Source organism: Lonchura striata, chromosome 3 (genome assembly GCF_046129695.1).
Source record: "Lonchura striata isolate bLonStr1 chromosome 3, bLonStr1.mat, whole genome shotgun sequence".
Lineage (NCBI taxonomy): Eukaryota > Metazoa > Chordata > Aves > Passeriformes > Estrildidae > Lonchura > Lonchura striata.
Window position 1 is genome coordinate 36,322,217 of NC_134605.1, and position 18,744 is coordinate 36,340,960.

General features: G+C 38.7%; 1 protein-coding gene across 1 annotated transcript in view; it reads right to left on the reverse strand.

Moving 5' to 3' along the window:
• The window catches only part of PRKN (parkin RBR E3 ubiquitin protein ligase), a 681,559-nt gene that overhangs the window by 1,279 nt on the left and 661,536 nt on the right, over window positions 1–18,744 (reverse strand). Inside the window, exons 10-11 of the mRNA XM_021544140.2 lie at window positions 14,576–14,662; window positions 2,976–3,093 (exon numbers count right to left, since the gene is read on the reverse strand). Coding sequence (XP_021399815.2) covers window positions 2,976–3,093; window positions 14,576–14,662 — 205 coding nt within the window. The remainder of the gene's footprint in view (window positions 1–2,975; window positions 3,094–14,575; window positions 14,663–18,744) is intronic.

Consider the following 18,744-nt stretch of genomic DNA (forward strand, 5'->3'; position numbering starts at 1 on the left):
AAAATACTTAGAGATGTTAATCAACAATTAAGAACATTAAAACCTACTTTCTCAGACTAATTTACCAACTAAGTAAATTATTTAATAAAAGAAAAATATAAACCTGAAGAATATTTCCTTGGGCTTTCTAAATACTGCTACTCCTGTTACTGGGCTTTAATGTGCTTTTCTCACTGGAGGGACTGCAGAGGTAGGAGGAAATTTAAAAAGACTATGTTAGGGATAGGGAAAAGAGATGATAGGCTGTAGCCTTTCAAAGCAGTCCTGGAGGTAGCTCCTCAAGGTTACTCTACACTAGCCCAGCTGTGAGCCAGAAGATAAACAAAATTAAATCCTTTTTTGAATTTGGATTCAAAGATTTGCAAGGTTTGCAAAGTTGGTAAATCAGGAGATAGATTTTGGTGGCTGACTGCTGATTATACAAAAATTACATTAGTAAGTTGATTTGACCTTTTTAGTATCAGAAGCAGCCTTTTGATCATATAAATGTTTTTTGCATGTTGGGTTTCTTCTCCATACCATGAGAGCAGCTTTAATTTTTCTGCTCATAACCTTCATCAAAAGTTTATTTTGTAATATATAAACATTAACATTGTCAAAGGTCATTACAGAAATACATTTCAAATTGAAATTATGTTGCTTGCCACACAAAGATATCTTTTGTACAATTCAAACTGAGAGAAGAGCATGCACTATGAAGAAATGCTGAAATGTCATCTTGGTTTGACTCCAAATGGTGATGGGGGGTACAGGAAGTGTGTGTTCCCTACAGTACGAGCTGCTACCCTTACACCATGTTTTTAAAAATGTCACTCCATAATGTTTCTCAGAAGGCAAAAACAAACAAGGATTGGTTTGTTAAAATAGGCCTGTCTGCTTCACCTGACAAAGAGAGAAAATCACTTGTGATAGCAAGGTCTATTTGTTAGTTTATATCTTTGTGTAAGAAATGCAATGTGCCAGAAAGATTTTTATCTTATTTAAATGTAAACATACAAATGGCCAGCCTCCATGTTATGGTTTATTTAAAGATTAGTTCCAGTCCTCTCTTACAGTTTGTATTAAGCCATCACTGGGCAAAACTCATCTCAGTCCTGGTACAGGACCCAAGCCCATTTGGTGGCCTCTGTAAAACATGTGCGCTCCCTGCTAAGCTACATAAATTATGTTATTCTCTGTCTACATGGCAGCTGAGATCAGCAGTCAGGAGTGGAGCGTGCCTCAGGCAATGGGACCTACAGCTCTGTGAGTACAGCAGCCCTCTAAGAGACATGGATGGGTGTCTAAACTCACTCAGACTGGGACCTTCACTGTGGGAAAGTGTTTATCTCTTTCACTTCAGCTATTGCAGAAAAGTTACTGGCATCCAGAAATATTCTACAATGCCTGTAGTTTATATGGGCATTACAGAAAAGTTATTGTCATTGTCACTGTCGCTTGTAAAAGACACTGTCCCACAGAATATGGGGAAGGAAAGCAGAATTATTCTCCTGTGTGGAGTCAGTGTACTCTTCCCAAACGAGGACTGCTGGCAGACATCAGGATGCAGTTGTCAGTGTCTTGACAGCAGCTTTACTTTGGCAGCTCTGAAATGCTTCTTTAAGTTTACAAATGGCAGCCTAGAAGCTGGCATGTGCAGTACCCATGACCAAAGAAGAAGACAAGCACTGCACTTTTTAAGCTTCATGATTTTATTTGCAAAATGACAGAATCACTGAGGTGGGAAAGTCCCTTAAGAGAACATCAAATCCAAAACTCTTCTCAAAGCAGGGCAACTAAAGTAGGTGCTCAGAGTCTAAGAGAAAGTAAAGGTCTTACCACTACTTCAAGGCTAACCAGGTTTTTGTTTGGCTGTGCACAAACTCTTGAATATAAATAGTCACCATTATAATTTGCCTACTTCTAATCAGATTAAAAATTATGTTTTTCAGTCTGTTCTAGAAATCTGTAAATAATTTTTGACTTAGGCCTCTGTTCTCTCTCTTCTGCTGCCCACCTTGCTCTCCACACTATGCCAAATCTTGCCTCACCTTCCCACTCTTCAATTCAAGCTTTATCTCCTTCTGCCTCTTGTGCTTGAGGGTGTCTCCCACTTTCAATCTGCCAACTGCCTTTTCTTTCATCAAGCACCAGATTTCAGAATTTTGTCCTATTTCTTCCCCAGTAATATTTCTGCAGTGTCAATGCCCAAAGTATTCTCCCCTTGCAGTTTGTAGTGCCTTATTTGGTATTTTCAGTGTCCCATGTGAATGCCACAAAACAGGGAATCACCCTCTAAGTATTTGATTACTATTTAGACAATCATGTTAACATATTTTTATCAACATAAATACAATTAAGTCTTGGAACAGTATTAACCTATACAGTACAGCCTATTTATCAATCCTGTTCTTAATTTTAAACATCCCAGTACCAGCAGATTACTTTTCTTCCTACATGGTAAGCACTGATTAATGCAACTGTTTGTTGCTTTCTCTAACTTGCTCTGCTACCATGGGCATGTGGCTGGGTTGGGATTAATCTCACCCAAATTCAGCCTTATACTGTGTAGACATCTACAGCAGGACTAATTCTTTACACCCCACTTTTAGGTGTGATTTTCTAGCCTACATATGTTCTGCTTCATCAGAAGATGAGTTTTACCCTACAAATGTCTATTTTTCCCAGTGACAATGGAAAGTCTAGATAACTAGCTGGATATCCAGTCATATGAATGCAACATCCAGTGCCCCATTTCCCCTGTCTAAAAAATAGCTGGACATCTTGTGAGGCTTAATTAGTGGTTTTAGAACTGAGAGATTTAGTTAGTGTTTTCAAGATAATTTAGATAAGGTGACACAGGGAATTCTTCAAGCTTTTTGTGCTCTCCCCCTTTTGAAATAATATTATGCATATGTACACCTGCGCATTCATATGTTTATACTGTAAAATTAATTTTAAGAGACAGGTAAGTACAAGATATCTAATAAACTTACCATTTTTTTCTACTGGAATATTGCAGTTGGGGCATGGCTTGGTTGTCTTCTTGATTGTTTCTCTAGATGCCTCTTCCCATCGAGCTTGCATGGCTGCATGTTCATCAACCACATACCCCTGCAAAGAGAGAGGAAGAGCATCAAGCCGTGCTGCAAATACACCAAGACAGGCAAAGCAAAAGGGAAGGCAAAGGCAGAGTCAGGTGAATCTGTCTGACAACATCCCATGTTAGACACCACAGGTTTGATTCTGCTTCAGGGATTAAAGCCCTTCTTGCAAGAAAAGCAAAGGCACCAAGGGAGTGCAATACATGGTCATGCAGGATGGTGGGGTGCCTGGAAAGAAATTGTTTTTCATAATAAGGTGTGTTCTGTTGTACTGGAGGTCTGAATTTCATTCCAATGTAACTCTACACAAATGTAACAGGCACAAAGAATGAACAAAAATTTTGAAAAAAAAAGTAAAAAAAGCCACTCGTGAGCAATGAAAGCTCCCCAGACAGAATGACACAGAAGGAAAAAGTCATCATGAAGAGTATAAAAGGGACTCCTGTGTTTGTCCTATTTATGACTGGGACAAAATTACATAATCTACACAAGTGGCCTATTTGGCTATTTCCTACCTAAAATGATAGTACAAAGACAAAAGAGATGGCAGTGCCTTGGGTCATTTCCATCACACAAGGTTGGCAACCATGTGAATAGCACCTATAAACAATGCATGTTGGTTCCAACTTGAAGCTCTGCTCTCTCCATTCATAATATGGTTTTATTCAAGCATATGGGAAAAGGATGAACTTAAACAAAACTATTTAATTTATAACAATTCCTGTAACTTCTTAATGTATACCTTCTAAATACTTATAGGCTTTCATGTGGATAGACCTTTATATTTATTTTTATGGATAATTTTTTAATATATTTATTCCTAGTAAGACAGAAAAAGGAAATTGGCCCAACTTCAAACAATGCTACAAAGCCATAACTCTGCTTGAATTCTGGTCATCTAGTATTGAGAAAACATATAAGTTCTGTCAACAAGTAGTGCCTCAAATTTCATTCCTGGCTGAAATGACCTGAGTTAAAATGGAATAACAAAGACCACCATCTGCAGAAATTTATTTCCAGCTCATCTAGTGGCTGTTGTAATATGCATTTAGGAAAACCAAACCAAAACACAAAACAACATCAACAAAACCCCCCCACTGTCTTCTTTTAATCAGGAAACATCAATAATATGTTTGCCATTATTTATTTTACAACCTACATCAGTGTCCTCAGTCTGTGAATGTCTTGTGTTGCTCCACACTTAACAGTCTCCAGTTTGCTTTTCTTTTTGATGTAGAGGTGACAAAAGTGAACAAAATCTTCTTATCTGTATCCTAGAAATGACTTTTACTTTTGTCTCTGTTTGTGAAGAGGGAACTCGGCCCTGCACCCTGCTGGATTATTCAGCAATTTGGCAGAAAGATGACCTCTATACAACAGCACAATAGTAAATTCTGGGAAATAGAAAAAGCTGCTCAAGCTAATAGCAAAGAACATAATCTTGTATTGATTTTTCAACACCTACATCCTTAAGGAAAGATGACTTTTGCAAGCAATCTGAGCTAGCTCAGGGAAGCAGAGTGGGAGAGAGGAGAACACTTGACCTGGGCCTCAGTTTTCCCCATGACAGAAATAAGATGGTATCTCATTTTAATGGGACTGCATTGCTTAACATGCACACAGTTGAAAATCACTACAGCAGTGACAAAACAATGCTATTCTTTTCAGAAGCACTAAATGAGAAGATCAGAAGTATTTTAAATTTTTGCAATCAGTCCAGAAGAGCTTCACAGTTGGCTCTATTTTCTCAAATAGTCCAAATCCAATGTTTTAATACTTGCAAACATGCTTTTTTTCTCCATCTTCATGTCTTTGTTGTGACCTAACAGCACCTAACAGCAAAGGACACTGAGGCAAAATTTCACACATCAAATTGCTAACTTTATTTATATAAACATTTTTGATCTTAGTTCTGCAAAATTGGGATACCTTAGAAATAACTAAAAGAAACAACTTCTAGCCATACACATGGAGTTCACCAAGAACAAACTGCTGAAAACAGCAGTGAATTATTATTTTAGTATTTTCCATTGCAAAAATTCTAGCATGAACTAGTTGCAGCAGCATATTTCAGCCCATTGGAGCTGAAACACCCCTCCTATGCCCACTCTTGCTGAATGCTAAGTTAAAAACTTCCTGCTGCATGAACCAAATGCAGAGAAATGGCACATTGACGGAGTCCCTCTGATTCAGTGAAGAAATCATACCATGCAGATCTACAAGCCTTCAGTGTTCATGTGCTTTATTTAGTGCTTCTCACCCAGTGATGGCAAGCACACATATATTTAATCTGCATTTTTTCTTCAAACAAAGAAAAGGTGTATGGCAATTCCTCATTATCAGTGTCTATTTAAATCATGTTCTTACATCCTAAACTAGAAAACCTAATCTCCTTGAAAATGGCCAAGGTCTGTCAAGCAGAAGGGTCTCTAACTTTGTTTGTTCTGCCTGGTCTTGGATAGGACATTCAGAGATGCTCCAGGTGTGCATCACACGTCAGTTTGCTGAGGACAGGAGACTTGGATCACTTCTGATGCTCACTCAACATTATATGCTCTAGTTCCCCAGTTAGTATGAAACATTTGTCCCAGCACTGTGGAAAAGTGACTAGATGCCATCCACGCCACTTTATGAATATTTTTTTAATTCTCAAATGTGCTGCATCTTATTACCAGGAATAAATACCCATAAATAACAGCAAGGTATAGAAAGGGTTGTTGTAAGCACTATTCAATATCCCCCCCTGCAGTACTCCCTTAGGGAGACAAGAGCAAAAGGTTGTCTTATTATCTCTGGGTCATACTGAAGGACATAGATTTACTTCTGTTTCTATGCTGAGTCTTTTGGAAAAACTAACAGGGATAAAGAGACCACAGAGACTGTCGAGGACCATACAACAATAATACAAAAAACATATATATAGAATGCTTTCTTTGCAGTTAATCAATATCATGAAGTACTGGAAAGAGATCTACAGGGACAGAAAGTATCTTGAAATAGAAATAAAGTGTCCTTAGAGCAGCATCTCATTCAGATGATAGAGTACACATCGACCTGTCAGTAGAACTACATTGAAGCTAATGAAGAATGTGTTCACAGACAGCAACTAAGCAATACCATCTAGATTGAAAACATTAATGCCAAACCTCTTGTTCAAAATACTGGAAGTCTTAGATACATAATGTTAAATTTTGACATCCACTGAATTATAATCTGCCTTATATTAGCACACTTCTTTAATGATCATGCTTATTTTGCCTAGTATAGACAACATCTCAAAACTGAAGACCCTTAATTCACAATAAAATATGCAACTGTTAACCTTCTTTGTGCTTTGCTTCAAGTGTATGTTATTTCTGTATTCCTGCTTGTTTGCCCTTGGTGCTTCATCTCTCCCAGTAAGAAAACAAGCTGGTAATACATAACTTAAAAAAAATATATCTTAGTGAAGCTTTCTTTAAATACAAAATACATTTGATTTTGAACAGAAATGCTTGGTTTTAAGAGAATCTTACTTGCAAAAATAAGCTTTTTTTATTTAGGGGAATAGAAATACGTAAAATTATTTCACTTTATGTGAAATACAGAATTTTAAAAAGGTTTAGATGTCTCAAAACAGGAAGTATTACTCATTTTCTAACAAGAATGTGAGAAAAGCTATGTATACTTGAAAGCATTTGAAAGGAAGACAAAGAAAAATTCATTTTGCATGAACAATGTTCATCCCACCATAATATTTAGGTTAACACAGCCCACTAGAGCTAGAGCTCTAAGCAAAAGCAGTCTCAGCTGTTGAAGCCTGATCTACAATGTGTGGTGACAGTCCAACTTAAATTTGTCTTCTTGGCTTCACCAGGACTGTTTTATGAACATGATCACATGAATTAACATACTGTCATATTTATTGGTGTCTTTTACTGCAGGGGGTAAAAATAGCAGGTGTCTAGTGCACTAGATAGGCTAGAGGGTTTTGGAAGAAAATGGATTATTTGAGCCATTTAAGACTCAAAATCTCACAAAGAGAGATGTGCATAGCTGTGGGACTATTGCTCTATTTTAGAGACAGATTAAGGCTAATTCAAAATGCTAAAATGTGGCTATAGATAAGGAATAGAAAATATATTAATTCAATGAGAATAAGTTTCACAGGAAAAATAGAGATGCAAGTACTACAATGATCCAGTTAAATCCACATGAAGCAGCTTTGTGTGAGCCAATTTGTCTAGTGTGCCTGGGGAATTCTGACACAAAATGAAAGAGCTGCTTTGTGATGACAGCAACTAGTTAAAATCAAATTGATATACACAGGGTATTATATTGGATACAAGATGGAAGAGTGCTCTGGTTTGGTGACACTGCACAGCAAGATTCTCACTCTGTGTGTTGCAGCCATTCATATAATGAATTAAATTCAGGTAGATGGTGAATATTGAATTTGCACTGCTCTAAAGCAGAAAATCTAATCTAATACAGGTCATTCTTATATAACTGTTTTCCATGAGTAGACTAAAGAACGTTCCTTCTCTCATAAGTGGCAACACTGCCGAAAATGACTGTCAGCTGAGCCTCATAAACAAAAGTAGTCTGTCAGATTTTTTTTACTTTATTGCTCCCCAAAACAGGAAATCTAAAATTTTCTCTATATAGTTATCATCTATTTCTCATTAGACAGGAAATTAAGACCTATTCTTAAATTTTCTCTGGTGCATCTTTATTTATAACACATAGATTAATTTTATGGGACATTTTCTGGTTACATTATTTTTCTTGCTCCTTTAATTAGGCTGAAATGTCCTGAGCTTGACATTGTGAGTATACCAAACACTAAAACCCTGAGCCTCAGTTTCTTTTTCAGTAGTTTAAGATATTTTAGAACTCAAGCTAGGTGTGCCATTCCTTGTACAGTCATGTTTTATTTAACTTTTAAAATTTATCTGATGGGAAAAAAAAAAAATCAATGGCCTAATAATAGATGTTCCACATTTCATACTGTGACTCAGGTCTCATTGCAAGATACTATGTATGATGAATCTTTCCAGTAGCTTTTCCTTTCACTAAAATGCAGGGAAATAATGAATGTTTTCTGTGGTTAGCACTTACTATTTATCATTTAGATCATCATTAGCTGCTTAGAGACCAGGCTTCACAACCCTACATGCTTGCTGGAAATTTGTAGCATGGGAGCTCAGCATCTGTCATTCCACAATGGAGAAGGAAGCCCGGCAGGCAATACCTGTGCATTTCATACCCCCTACTGTCAACTCTGAGACCTGCACACAGGAGGAAAAGATGGGCTGCAGGCTCACCTGTGGCCCAAGTGAGCTAGAACCGTTTCCAGGAGCTACATTCCAACATCCTTCAGCAGGATGCCAGGTGCTGTGACAGGCTTTCCTGGATGTGTGTGTGAGTGCATGGATGTGCCTTTAGGTTGAACCTGTGCAGCAGAAAACAGGTCTGGGAGGTGATCCAGTGAGTCTGCTTTGAGCCAGTCGTTTGCCTGAGACATCATGCCCGGGTCAGGTTTGAGCCCAGAAGATCTGAAAACTGTGAGGGCTGAATTCCAAACAAGGAACAGCTGAGGTTTGATTTGAAGGTGTTAGGTCTGGGAAGGGTTTTGGGATTTAGGTGACAAAGGCCTCCAGCTTAGGGCTACAGCCAGGACAGGCAACATCCCACAGGTTAAGAGCAGAGTTGAAGGCAAATTTTACAGCATTAGCTATAAATTTACACTGGAAAAGACTGTAGATGAAGGTTTAGAAGTTGTATCTTGATGCCTCAGTAAAAATGGTGTTGCTGTTTATTGTAAGGGACCACAGCCTTTGTGCCAAGCCAGCATCATGAGCCTCAGGACCAATCAGGCTTTATCTGAACTTGTCTTGACACGCCTAGAGATTTGGTTTAGCCTGTGACAGCAGTTATTGAATGACCTGGTGACTATTCCCCTGTTCTACTTTTGCTTTTGTACAATTTTTGTATTATTGCATGGTTCAACAGTTCCATGTATTTTTGTAACTAACAGACAGGAATGACTATTATAGGTCCTATCAATCAGAACAAACTGTCTTTGACCCTACAATAAAATGCTGCACAAAGGAGTAACTACATGGGATGATAGGAGAAGCCTTGAAAGCAGAGGCACAGGATGATATGGGAGGTCCCACCATTATAAACCACACTCAAGTGGTCAGTTACCCAAATACAGTCTTGAAGGAAGGGTAAAACAGTTTTGAGGACAACAAAGAGAACAAAGTATAACTGACTTGGGTAGAACACATCAACATTGGCTTATGTATCAGAGGAGTCTGTTAACAAACAAATAAGACTGACTCCAAGTGGATTATAGAATAAGAAGGAAAAAAAAGTCCTTCAATATCAACATCATGATCCTTCTGGTAAAGGATTCACCATACCAGCCCATTCCCAATTGCAGCTATTGAGCCTAGAACCCAGAGAAGCAGTGGAAGGTTAAAAATAACACCAGGGAAATGGGTGTTACTAGAAAGTTTGCATATCCTTTATTTTAACTCTAGTTTGAACTGTAAGTCCTAATGTTATTGTAAATGGGCTAAAAATGCATCATTGATAAGTTAAGACTTTTCTAAAACCAGCAATATATTTTTTACTTTGCATATTCAGTGAACATGATCTGAAATGAACACCTTTAGCAGATAATGAGATTTTCAATGTAACAAAGTGGCAGAAATTTACACCACTTAGTCTGTAACCAGTGTGCAAGAAATAGGTAAGAATTTTTAGCTGCATCAGCAGCTAAAGATGAATATTTAGAGATGGATTTTACTGGATTGCATGGATTGTAGGGCCAGACTTGCCAGAACAGACTCCTTCTCTGACTAGCTGGAATTAAGGCTTGGTCTAAGACTAGGTATATTCAGACAGGATTTTTAAGGAGTTTGGTAGGACAAGATAATCAGCTGCTTCTTGGAGAAAGTTTGTCCACAGAACCAACTCTAAAACATACTTTTTAAAAACACATTTCATCCAGGTTGTGTTACCTTTTTTCCCCCCAAACACTTACGAGTCAGTGCCCCATATTCTACTCATTTATTTATATAGGCTCCACTTATACATCAGTGTCACTGCTATTACAGTTTACCTTGCCAGTGTCTCATCAACATGCCCAGCACCAAAACCATCCTGGGAGCTACTCTGAAAAAGTTCAAATCTAATATGTGGCCACATTTTCTTGTCTAGTTAGTGAACAAGAATGTGTATTGCTTATTGTTGTAAAAGGAAAACCATACAGAAAAGTTTTTTTGAAAGCTAGGCTAATTTTAAGGTGGAGACTTACAGAGGAAGCAGGTTTATGTCTAGATTCCCCACCAGCACAGGCTGTCTATGTGTGAGGTTAAGAGGTCAGGAAGCTTGGTTTTGTGGTGTACATTGCAGGGACTATGTGGTTATTTCTAAACCTAAATCTGCGTGGAGTCACCTTTACTGTGTCATTGATTCCATCATGCACACTGTGCCTTTTAATTCATCAAATATGATTTCTTCTGTCATCCCAAAGTTCAAATAGCTCCAGGAGGCTGCAATGGTTTTAAAACAAAGCTTCTCAACTAATATTGCCATAGATAAATTTTATTTTCCCTGAAATAATGTAATTTACACACTAAGATGGGAAATAATCAGTCCTGCACCAGTAAGTAAATGTTTAAGATAAGCTTCCAATGGCCTAGCTGGGCTAAAAGTAGACATTTAAGCAGAAAGAGAACATTTTATCCTTCCCAATGGGCCATGCAATATCTGTGCACAGATCTGAAAGGTCATGACATGTCAGTAGTTAAAGCTATGCTGCTGTCTGCACGCTTGCTGTCGAGTCTGCCTTTTCTACCCCAAGCAGCAAGTAAGGCCTTTTAGCTTCCCTAAAGCTTCCAAATCCTCTATTTGGAATAGGTGTTCAGAGATCCACAAGTGGCTCCTGCTTTATCCCTCCTATGTCCTGCAGTTGTTGCTGCCCTCTTCCTTCCTCCTGCCAACTTACCCCTTGCCCCTTCCATCCTTCTCTGCCCTCCTTCACAGTCCACCAGCTTCACTCCCCTCTCTTTACCTCAGGCTTCCACCTCCCTCCTTTTGACATCTGCCCAAGCACAGGCCCATTTAATCACCACCATTTATGTTTCATGGACCTTCGTAGCTGTGCCATGTCATTTCACATGTCTCTTTCTTTTCCTCTTTCTGGAGCTTCTGCTCCATCTGACAGTCTCTCCAGTCAGCTCGGCTTTCGTGGACACTCAGATTTCTCTGTATCAGGCTCTGTCTCTGCTTCTGAGGGATCTCTTTCTCCAAGTCTTCCCAAACTGGTGTCAGGCTCTGAGAGTACCATCAGACCTTGCTGCTCCAGTCCTCTGCTAATCCCTGCGTTCTGCTCATGGCTCGGGAACCCATGTCGCTTCCTGGTGACTCTGCAGCAGGGCCTGTCTCCAGCTGCCCACATCCCTGTCCAGCCCAGTCACAGGGCACCTGTGGACCCGCCTTCCAGTATTTTGGCTCATCCCTGTCCTCAGGCCCTGCCCTGACACATGGAAAGTCCCCAGGAAGTAGACGGCCCATGCAGTGCCTTGACACACCTTAGGAGAGCTGCATGGAGTGCCAGCACAGCTCTTCCTGTGCCATCCAACAACTCTCCTTCTTGGATTTTCTTTCACCTCTGTCACACTCCTCATGCTCCACCATGTTCACCTCTGTTGCGCTGACAGGCCGGAACCTGTCCACAGTGTTTCATATTGCTGAACGCCAGGGGCCTGCAGGCATTTGCAGAAATGTGAAGGCAAGAGAAGGTCCTTTCGCTACTGCAGCTACTACAGGCCAAAGCAAGCCCTACATTTTTCTTATTGGAACTATTTCTCTGAAACTGATTGTGCATCCTGAACCTCTTCTGGAGAGGAACAGTTTAGTGGCAGTGCATTTGTTTGATCCTTAAATTTGACTGGCAGAAATTGTGTCAGTAAGATGTCTTGATAAAATAAATGATATGGAAAGGATCCAGGCAGGAATCAAATTGCATGAGCTGGAGACAACTCTGGCAGTTATTATTCCTACCTTGAAGCAGACCATAAGGCAAAAATAAAACAAGCCTTCTCACTGCTTCACCAAGCACTACAACCACAGCAAGTTAGGTCTGACGCACTGTCCTATGCTCCTGGCAGGTGGATAAATGTTTACACTGATTTCAGGGAGAGAGATGGAAACTGTCCCACAAGCCCTGCTCTCCCTACACGCCCCCGGAATGGTCTGTGTGCCCGTACGGGAGCCCTGTGTGTGTGCAGGCGGCTCTGCAGGGATGCTGCCCGGGTGAAACCAGAGCCTCAGCAGCTTCTGAAACGCTGGGTTTGCTCGCCCGGCTGAGGGAAACGAGGGAAAACATTCCTTCAGTGGCACAGCACCGCCTCGTGGAGACGTTTAATTAGTGCCGCTCTCAGTTTCTTAGAGGAAGAGGAGGCAGACCTAAATCAATTAACTTCGGTTTAGACTGGAGTCTCACTGACTCGTGCGTAGTCTGTGGTCTTGTCTGTGCAGGGGACCCGATTTGTAGAGGTGCAGGAGTTATACTGCTACTATCATTGAGCTATTCTGGAACAATTCCTTCAGAGTACAGGAAAATTTTCAGGAACAGCGAGAACATTCACATGACACTAGAACTGCAACATTGCTAAGTTAATAGGTCTAACTGGGTGCAATTCATGCACTGTGAGATTGAGTCAGATGGATGAAGTGCTCCCATTGTTACAAGGAAAAGCAACGGCAATATTGAAATATTTAAAATAAATTACTTCTTCCTATGGTACTCTGATTCTTCCTGGCATACCTTTATCTTGGCCTTGGAAAATAAAAATTACATGAACTCTAGTTTTCACGTTGTTGAATTCACTTCTAGCGTGCCATGATGACTTTTAGTACTCTAGGCAAAACTCTAAGCATAAGTAACTTAATGAATATAGAGTTCTCTGTTCATGTTGAGATATACTCAAGTTATAGCTCAGTTTAATTCAGGTAAGGCACTGAGCCTTGGTCTCCTGCTTTACTAGGCTGTTAGATGCTTTAAGCATCTCTCACTCTCTGTTGAAGTTGCTTTTTTTATATATATAATTGTGAATGGGAACCATAAAACTGCTCTAAGGCTATTGCAAATAAACCATTCTTCGTAGAGGGCAGCTAAGATGCTAATCTCGTTATTATATATACATATGGATTAAAAAATGGGTTGCACAAATTCATGGAAAAAAAAGTTGCTGATAGCTACTAAACATAAAATACCACATGTGCATCACAAATCACTTGAGGCTGGGAAAGTAGATAGATTTTGTGTCTGATACAATACACAAGTTCCAGGTCAACAGAGATAGGAGATACCCTGACTGACTAGGAGGATACAGGCTGTTTCATTCTGTCACAAGTAGTACTAATTCTTTTTATAAATTAGAAGAGCTTCACTAAGAAAGGTTAAAGAGAAGAACCTCTACACAGGTCATGACCTGGTGCAAAGTCTGCAAAGTATAGCATATGAACCATCTCTGGTAGCACATGGCAAACACTTCCAGTAGAATTTCAGCTCCCTGCCAGTCTGTGTTCAGTGAGTCCCCAAAAGCCAGTCTCAGACAGAGCCTGCCTGCAGGCAGTCACAGGAGCTTGGCTCACCTCCCTGAGAGCTGGTTGGATGCAAGCCCTTATCAACACCTGCCCACAAACCTTTATCTGCCATATTGGACTATGTAGAGGCTCAGGGTTTGAGTTTTGAGCTTCTTAGCAGCAAACCTGCCAGATATCTGAATACCAGTTTTCTGCTTCCTAGAAGTGCAGCCTGGGCATCAAGCTGTGAGATATTTAGGGGGATGTCTTCTGCTCTTTCTCTCTCTCTCTGTCTCTTTTTTCTTTTAAGTTGGAAAGACTGTGGTTTACACAATTTATTTATTTCAAGGAAAACTTGAATCTCAAACAAAGAGCAATGCCAGGAGAGAAAAACTATTTCCTTTCCTGGTCTATAACTACAATAGCTACAAAATTATAGAACAACCTAGAATAATTATAATCTAACAGCTTGCAGCCTAGACAATCTATTTTTTATTTCTGTAAGCTAAAACAAAAATTACCAATAGTATTTTCTGCATAGGCTTTATAAAAGCCCTATTATTCGGCCCAAACTCACATGATTTCCTGACCAGTGCACTGAAAATAAGCTGAAAGGCAAAAATACTATACAAAGCCTTTCAAAAGTATTCACATTGAATAAAGACAACCCTAGAAGCCCACTGGGAAGGCTTTTTCTTTATCAAGAGATGGCAGAGTGCTGTGTGTTCCTGCTCTATCAATCACAGAGACTGAAATCTGCCGCAAAGCCAATTTGGCAATTCTGATGGCTGGAGTAATTCAGCATGAACATAATTGCTTTTACTTAGGATTATAATTAGGACCCATTTGACAAATGTCACTCTGGCTGGGCCAGGGATAGTGATCAGGAGTTGTGAGATCCATACCTTCTGGGCCATGGCTCCTGGTGGGCTGAGGAGAGAGTTGCACTCCCCTTCATGGAATTCTTCTTTACATTCACGGCAGAACACAGACTGAAAAACAAACCAAAGCATGCCAGTCATAAAAACACATTAGGGACATAGACAGCAGGTTACAATAATGAAGAATCATACAATAGATGATCCCTTGCCCTTCTCTTCCCATTAAATTTCCATAATCCTCCTAATTGTGCATCTTATTATACACTCTGATCATTAACACAACAATTTTGCTGTTATTATTATACATTTTGTCAATGAAGTAACATAAATGCCATTATTAAAAAATGAGATTTTGCAACATGGTTCATATAGGGACACAAAGTCATACTAGTTAGTTATGGGTATGCTTTTCCTCCTGTGAAATCTATTTATAGAAGAAGGGTGATAGCTGAAAAAAGCTGTTCTGCTGTATGTGTTTGCTAATGGAAATAGTCTATTCATAGTTCTGAATCAAATGCCTTCTCTATAGAAAACTATTGCTGACTTTGCTAGGGGACAACCACTTTATAAAAGGCCATATGAAATACCATTTTCTAGGAAATTACATCCTTGCCATAGGCCTTTATAGGATGGTTTACAAAAATCCATAGAAAAAACACAATGATAGGATACTTAACACATGGTTTAGGAATCTACCTCTAGACCTTTACTGCATGTTTAGCAGTTGTTCTGGTTTTATCCTCCTTAAATAACATTGTTCTTTACATAAGGCTTCATTGAAAGTAATGTCTTTTGCAGGTAAGTGAAACAATTCTCCCTAAATCAGTCTGTCTGCCTCTGCCACCTAAAGTAGTTCATATGTATCAGGTTTGATGCCTTTTTTAAACTCTCAAATGAAGATATCTGACTTGACATGTGTCAAATCTTTGACCCATCAATGCTACATTAAATTCTGTGTCCTTGCAGGTAAGGGGGAAAGTCAATAATGTAGAATGGGTCTCTCTTACGCTGTTTTAAAGCTATGCTGTCTTGATGCAACTCCAGACTTTAAAAGTTCTCTCAGAGGTAAGCCATTCTGACTGGCATTATAAGCAAGACTTATAAAACAGCCTTGATTTTTAGATACAGATCTGCATTCACAGATAATGAATAAAGGCTATCAGGAGGACATGACACTAGAATGTTTGTCTGCCAGTAATCCCAGCTTTTGTATTTTCATTTTGAAATCTTTCAAACTGTATTTTCACTTTTCAAAGAAGCATTGAAAATCATATTTTATTGTCATGCTAAAGAAACCACCCTTTATGAAAAGAAGAATAGTGCAAGTGCAAAAGGATTGATCCTGTTATTTAGAAAGGCAGGGAAATTTGGAGCAGTGCAGTGGAGTGAGTGTTCAAACTTCCAGAGATATCAAACCTAATCGCTTGCTTTTGGGTCACTTCTCCCTCTATTTTGTCAATGATCTAAAATGCTTTGTTTTACTTCAACCAACACTGATTTGTTAATTAACTTATGGTTGTTAGCAGTTTCACAATGGAAGCACTTTTTTGTGGGTATATTGCAAAGAGGCTGCATTGTTGTAATAGAACATCATGTAAATACAACGATTTGTAGTGCATTAGTGGTCAAAATTTTGGGCCTGTTAAGCTCTGCTCAAACACGTAGAGAATTTTCATCTGGATACCTAGGGTTTTAAAGGTCTATCTCTTAACACTTAAGGTTATGCCTGGGTTTAATTGAATTTCCAACTGTGTATCCTATTCTCTTTTTCCTTTGTGACTTTATTTCCTTAAGAGCACATCTGACTGACAACATGTGTCTGATAGTGTTTTGTATACACTTGCTTTATCACTGCCTTATTACACAATGCCTCAGCTTGCTTTCCTTACTCCAATCTCTCATTTTCCATGCAAGCACAATTTTAAACCTTTCATAAACATTGTAGAGGAAGAAATAATGAAGAAAGAGAAGAAAAATAATCAGGGCATATATTTTTTGCAGAGACATTCTGGCTGGCTAGTTTATATGGCATTGGTGTTTATTACAATAATAAAATTCATAAGCTCCTGTAGTACTATTTAAGATGTGAAATGCATTTTCTCATTATAGAGGCCATATTTTATACTTGCCTTTGAAATAAATGATCTTCAGTACCAATGTTACCAATGTTTTCCCCATAGGCCTATTTGAAACATTCATGAGTGTATAACTGGGCCTTTCACTAACAATTGTATATCCTGCAAGTAAGTCTGTGAGTGGGCCTGCCACATCCTTGTAATGAAACAAAGCCTGATTTTTTTTTGTAAGACAGGATACTCTTTTCACATCCTATTAGATAATGGATGAGATGTAGAATTAGTTCTGTGGCAAAGAAACACCCCGAAGGCTGATCAGTTTGTCAGAATAAATAGGCATCTCCCAACAGAAATGCATTAAGCACTCCCTTTTTATGGCAAAGCATGCATCATAAAGAAAAGGCATGTCACTTACAACAAAGAGCAGTTTGTGATAGTTTTTCTCATTTTGTACTTTCAGACATGAAAAATACAATAAATTTTCTGTAACAAAATACAATTGCAGTAAGCAACTGCAAAAATGCTGTCAGTTAACTTGTATTTTATGGCTCCATTAATATTAATACAGTTACTTTGCCCTTGGAAAGGAAAGGATTTGATGTTCAGTCAGGATTTAATACTTTTTCATAAATTTAATATTAGTAAGTGTTCAAAATTACTATAAGTACTGTAATTACTAATAATAGTTAGACTTTCTTTTCCTTCTTGTGCCAAAAAAAAAAAAGACTGGCAGATTGCTGTGATAATATAAACAGCAAATAAACTTTCTATGTCTTTATGCATTTAGCACTTGCTGCTGTTACCCTTGAAAGATTCTTTGGTTGAAAAACAACCAACACAAAGAATAAATCCCAAAGGTTCAAACCTACCCCTGCATTAAAAAGAGGATTAGCAGGGAAATCCCCAAAGCACTTAAGGGATTTAGGCACTGGAAATTAATATAACCTGTGTGTGGGCTATTACAGGCTTTTGAATATCTGTAGAAGTGTATGAGATAGAACCAAGCAGAAATCCTAAATCCAGTGACCTCAGAATAGGGGGTATTAAAAACCTCAACAGGGATTCAGAGCCTGTTTTAAAAATCCTCCTATCATTATGATTATTCAAACAAAAGGTAAGATCAGAACTAAACTCTAGTCACGTCTATGGAATTCAAACCCCATAGATGATGTCTGCAGTGATGCTGAATAAAAACTGGGGTGATAAAGTGAAGCTTCAGTCTCAGTTACTCCTGACTGGCCCATTGATAGTGTTTTAACTTTGGAAGTGTGAGCAGAATGTAGCTCTCTTTTTTTTTTTTTTTTTTTTTTTTTTTTTTTTTTTTTTTGGATGAAAGGAAAAAGAGTTTGTCACTTGCATGCTATGCTGCTTGGTTTTTTAGAAGTAAGATTTTACCATTACTTTTTCACAACATTTCAAATATTTGCTTTCCCTTGGATTAAGCACCACAGCTCTCATTCTCTCCCTTGCCTACTGCAAATGCCTTTTCTTTGGTCTCTGATAATATCTCCTTACAGTGCTTATAAATAATACTGTTAAAATAATCTTTCTTCCAACTTCAATAAAATACTCCAATTCCCTGCACAAAGCTTCAAGTTTGAGCTCCCTTCTTTTATTTTAAAACTACTCCTCAACTCAGATATTCCTTTTCTTTTTCATCCGTATGTCCTTCCATGTGCCTGCACAGAAGAATGCAGGGAAGTTTGCAATGAGGCAGTCATGGACAAGGTTTAATCTGCAGCATTGTAGGTGCACTGCTAGGGACTTCTTGCTAAACTCAAGCACATACCCAGATTTCTTACCAGCCTTTTGCAATCCATGTTGAAATCTGAGCTAACATTTTTTCCCTCCTTTAGTTATCACTCTTGGATTTGTACTGAAGACAGACCACGTTTTGGTCAAGGTGTGCCTTCCAAAGCCAATGTTCATATCGAGATTAAAGACATCAGGTGAGGAAAGATGCACTCATACCTCTAGTACAGTGTTTTATTGGACCTTCAAAATCACTTTTAAAATTTGTATCTAATGTCTACTTTGACTTTTTCTAGTTTCAGCTTCCAGACATTGCTTCCTGGTTTGCATTTCTCTGCTAAAATAAAACGTCTTTCAGTATCCCAT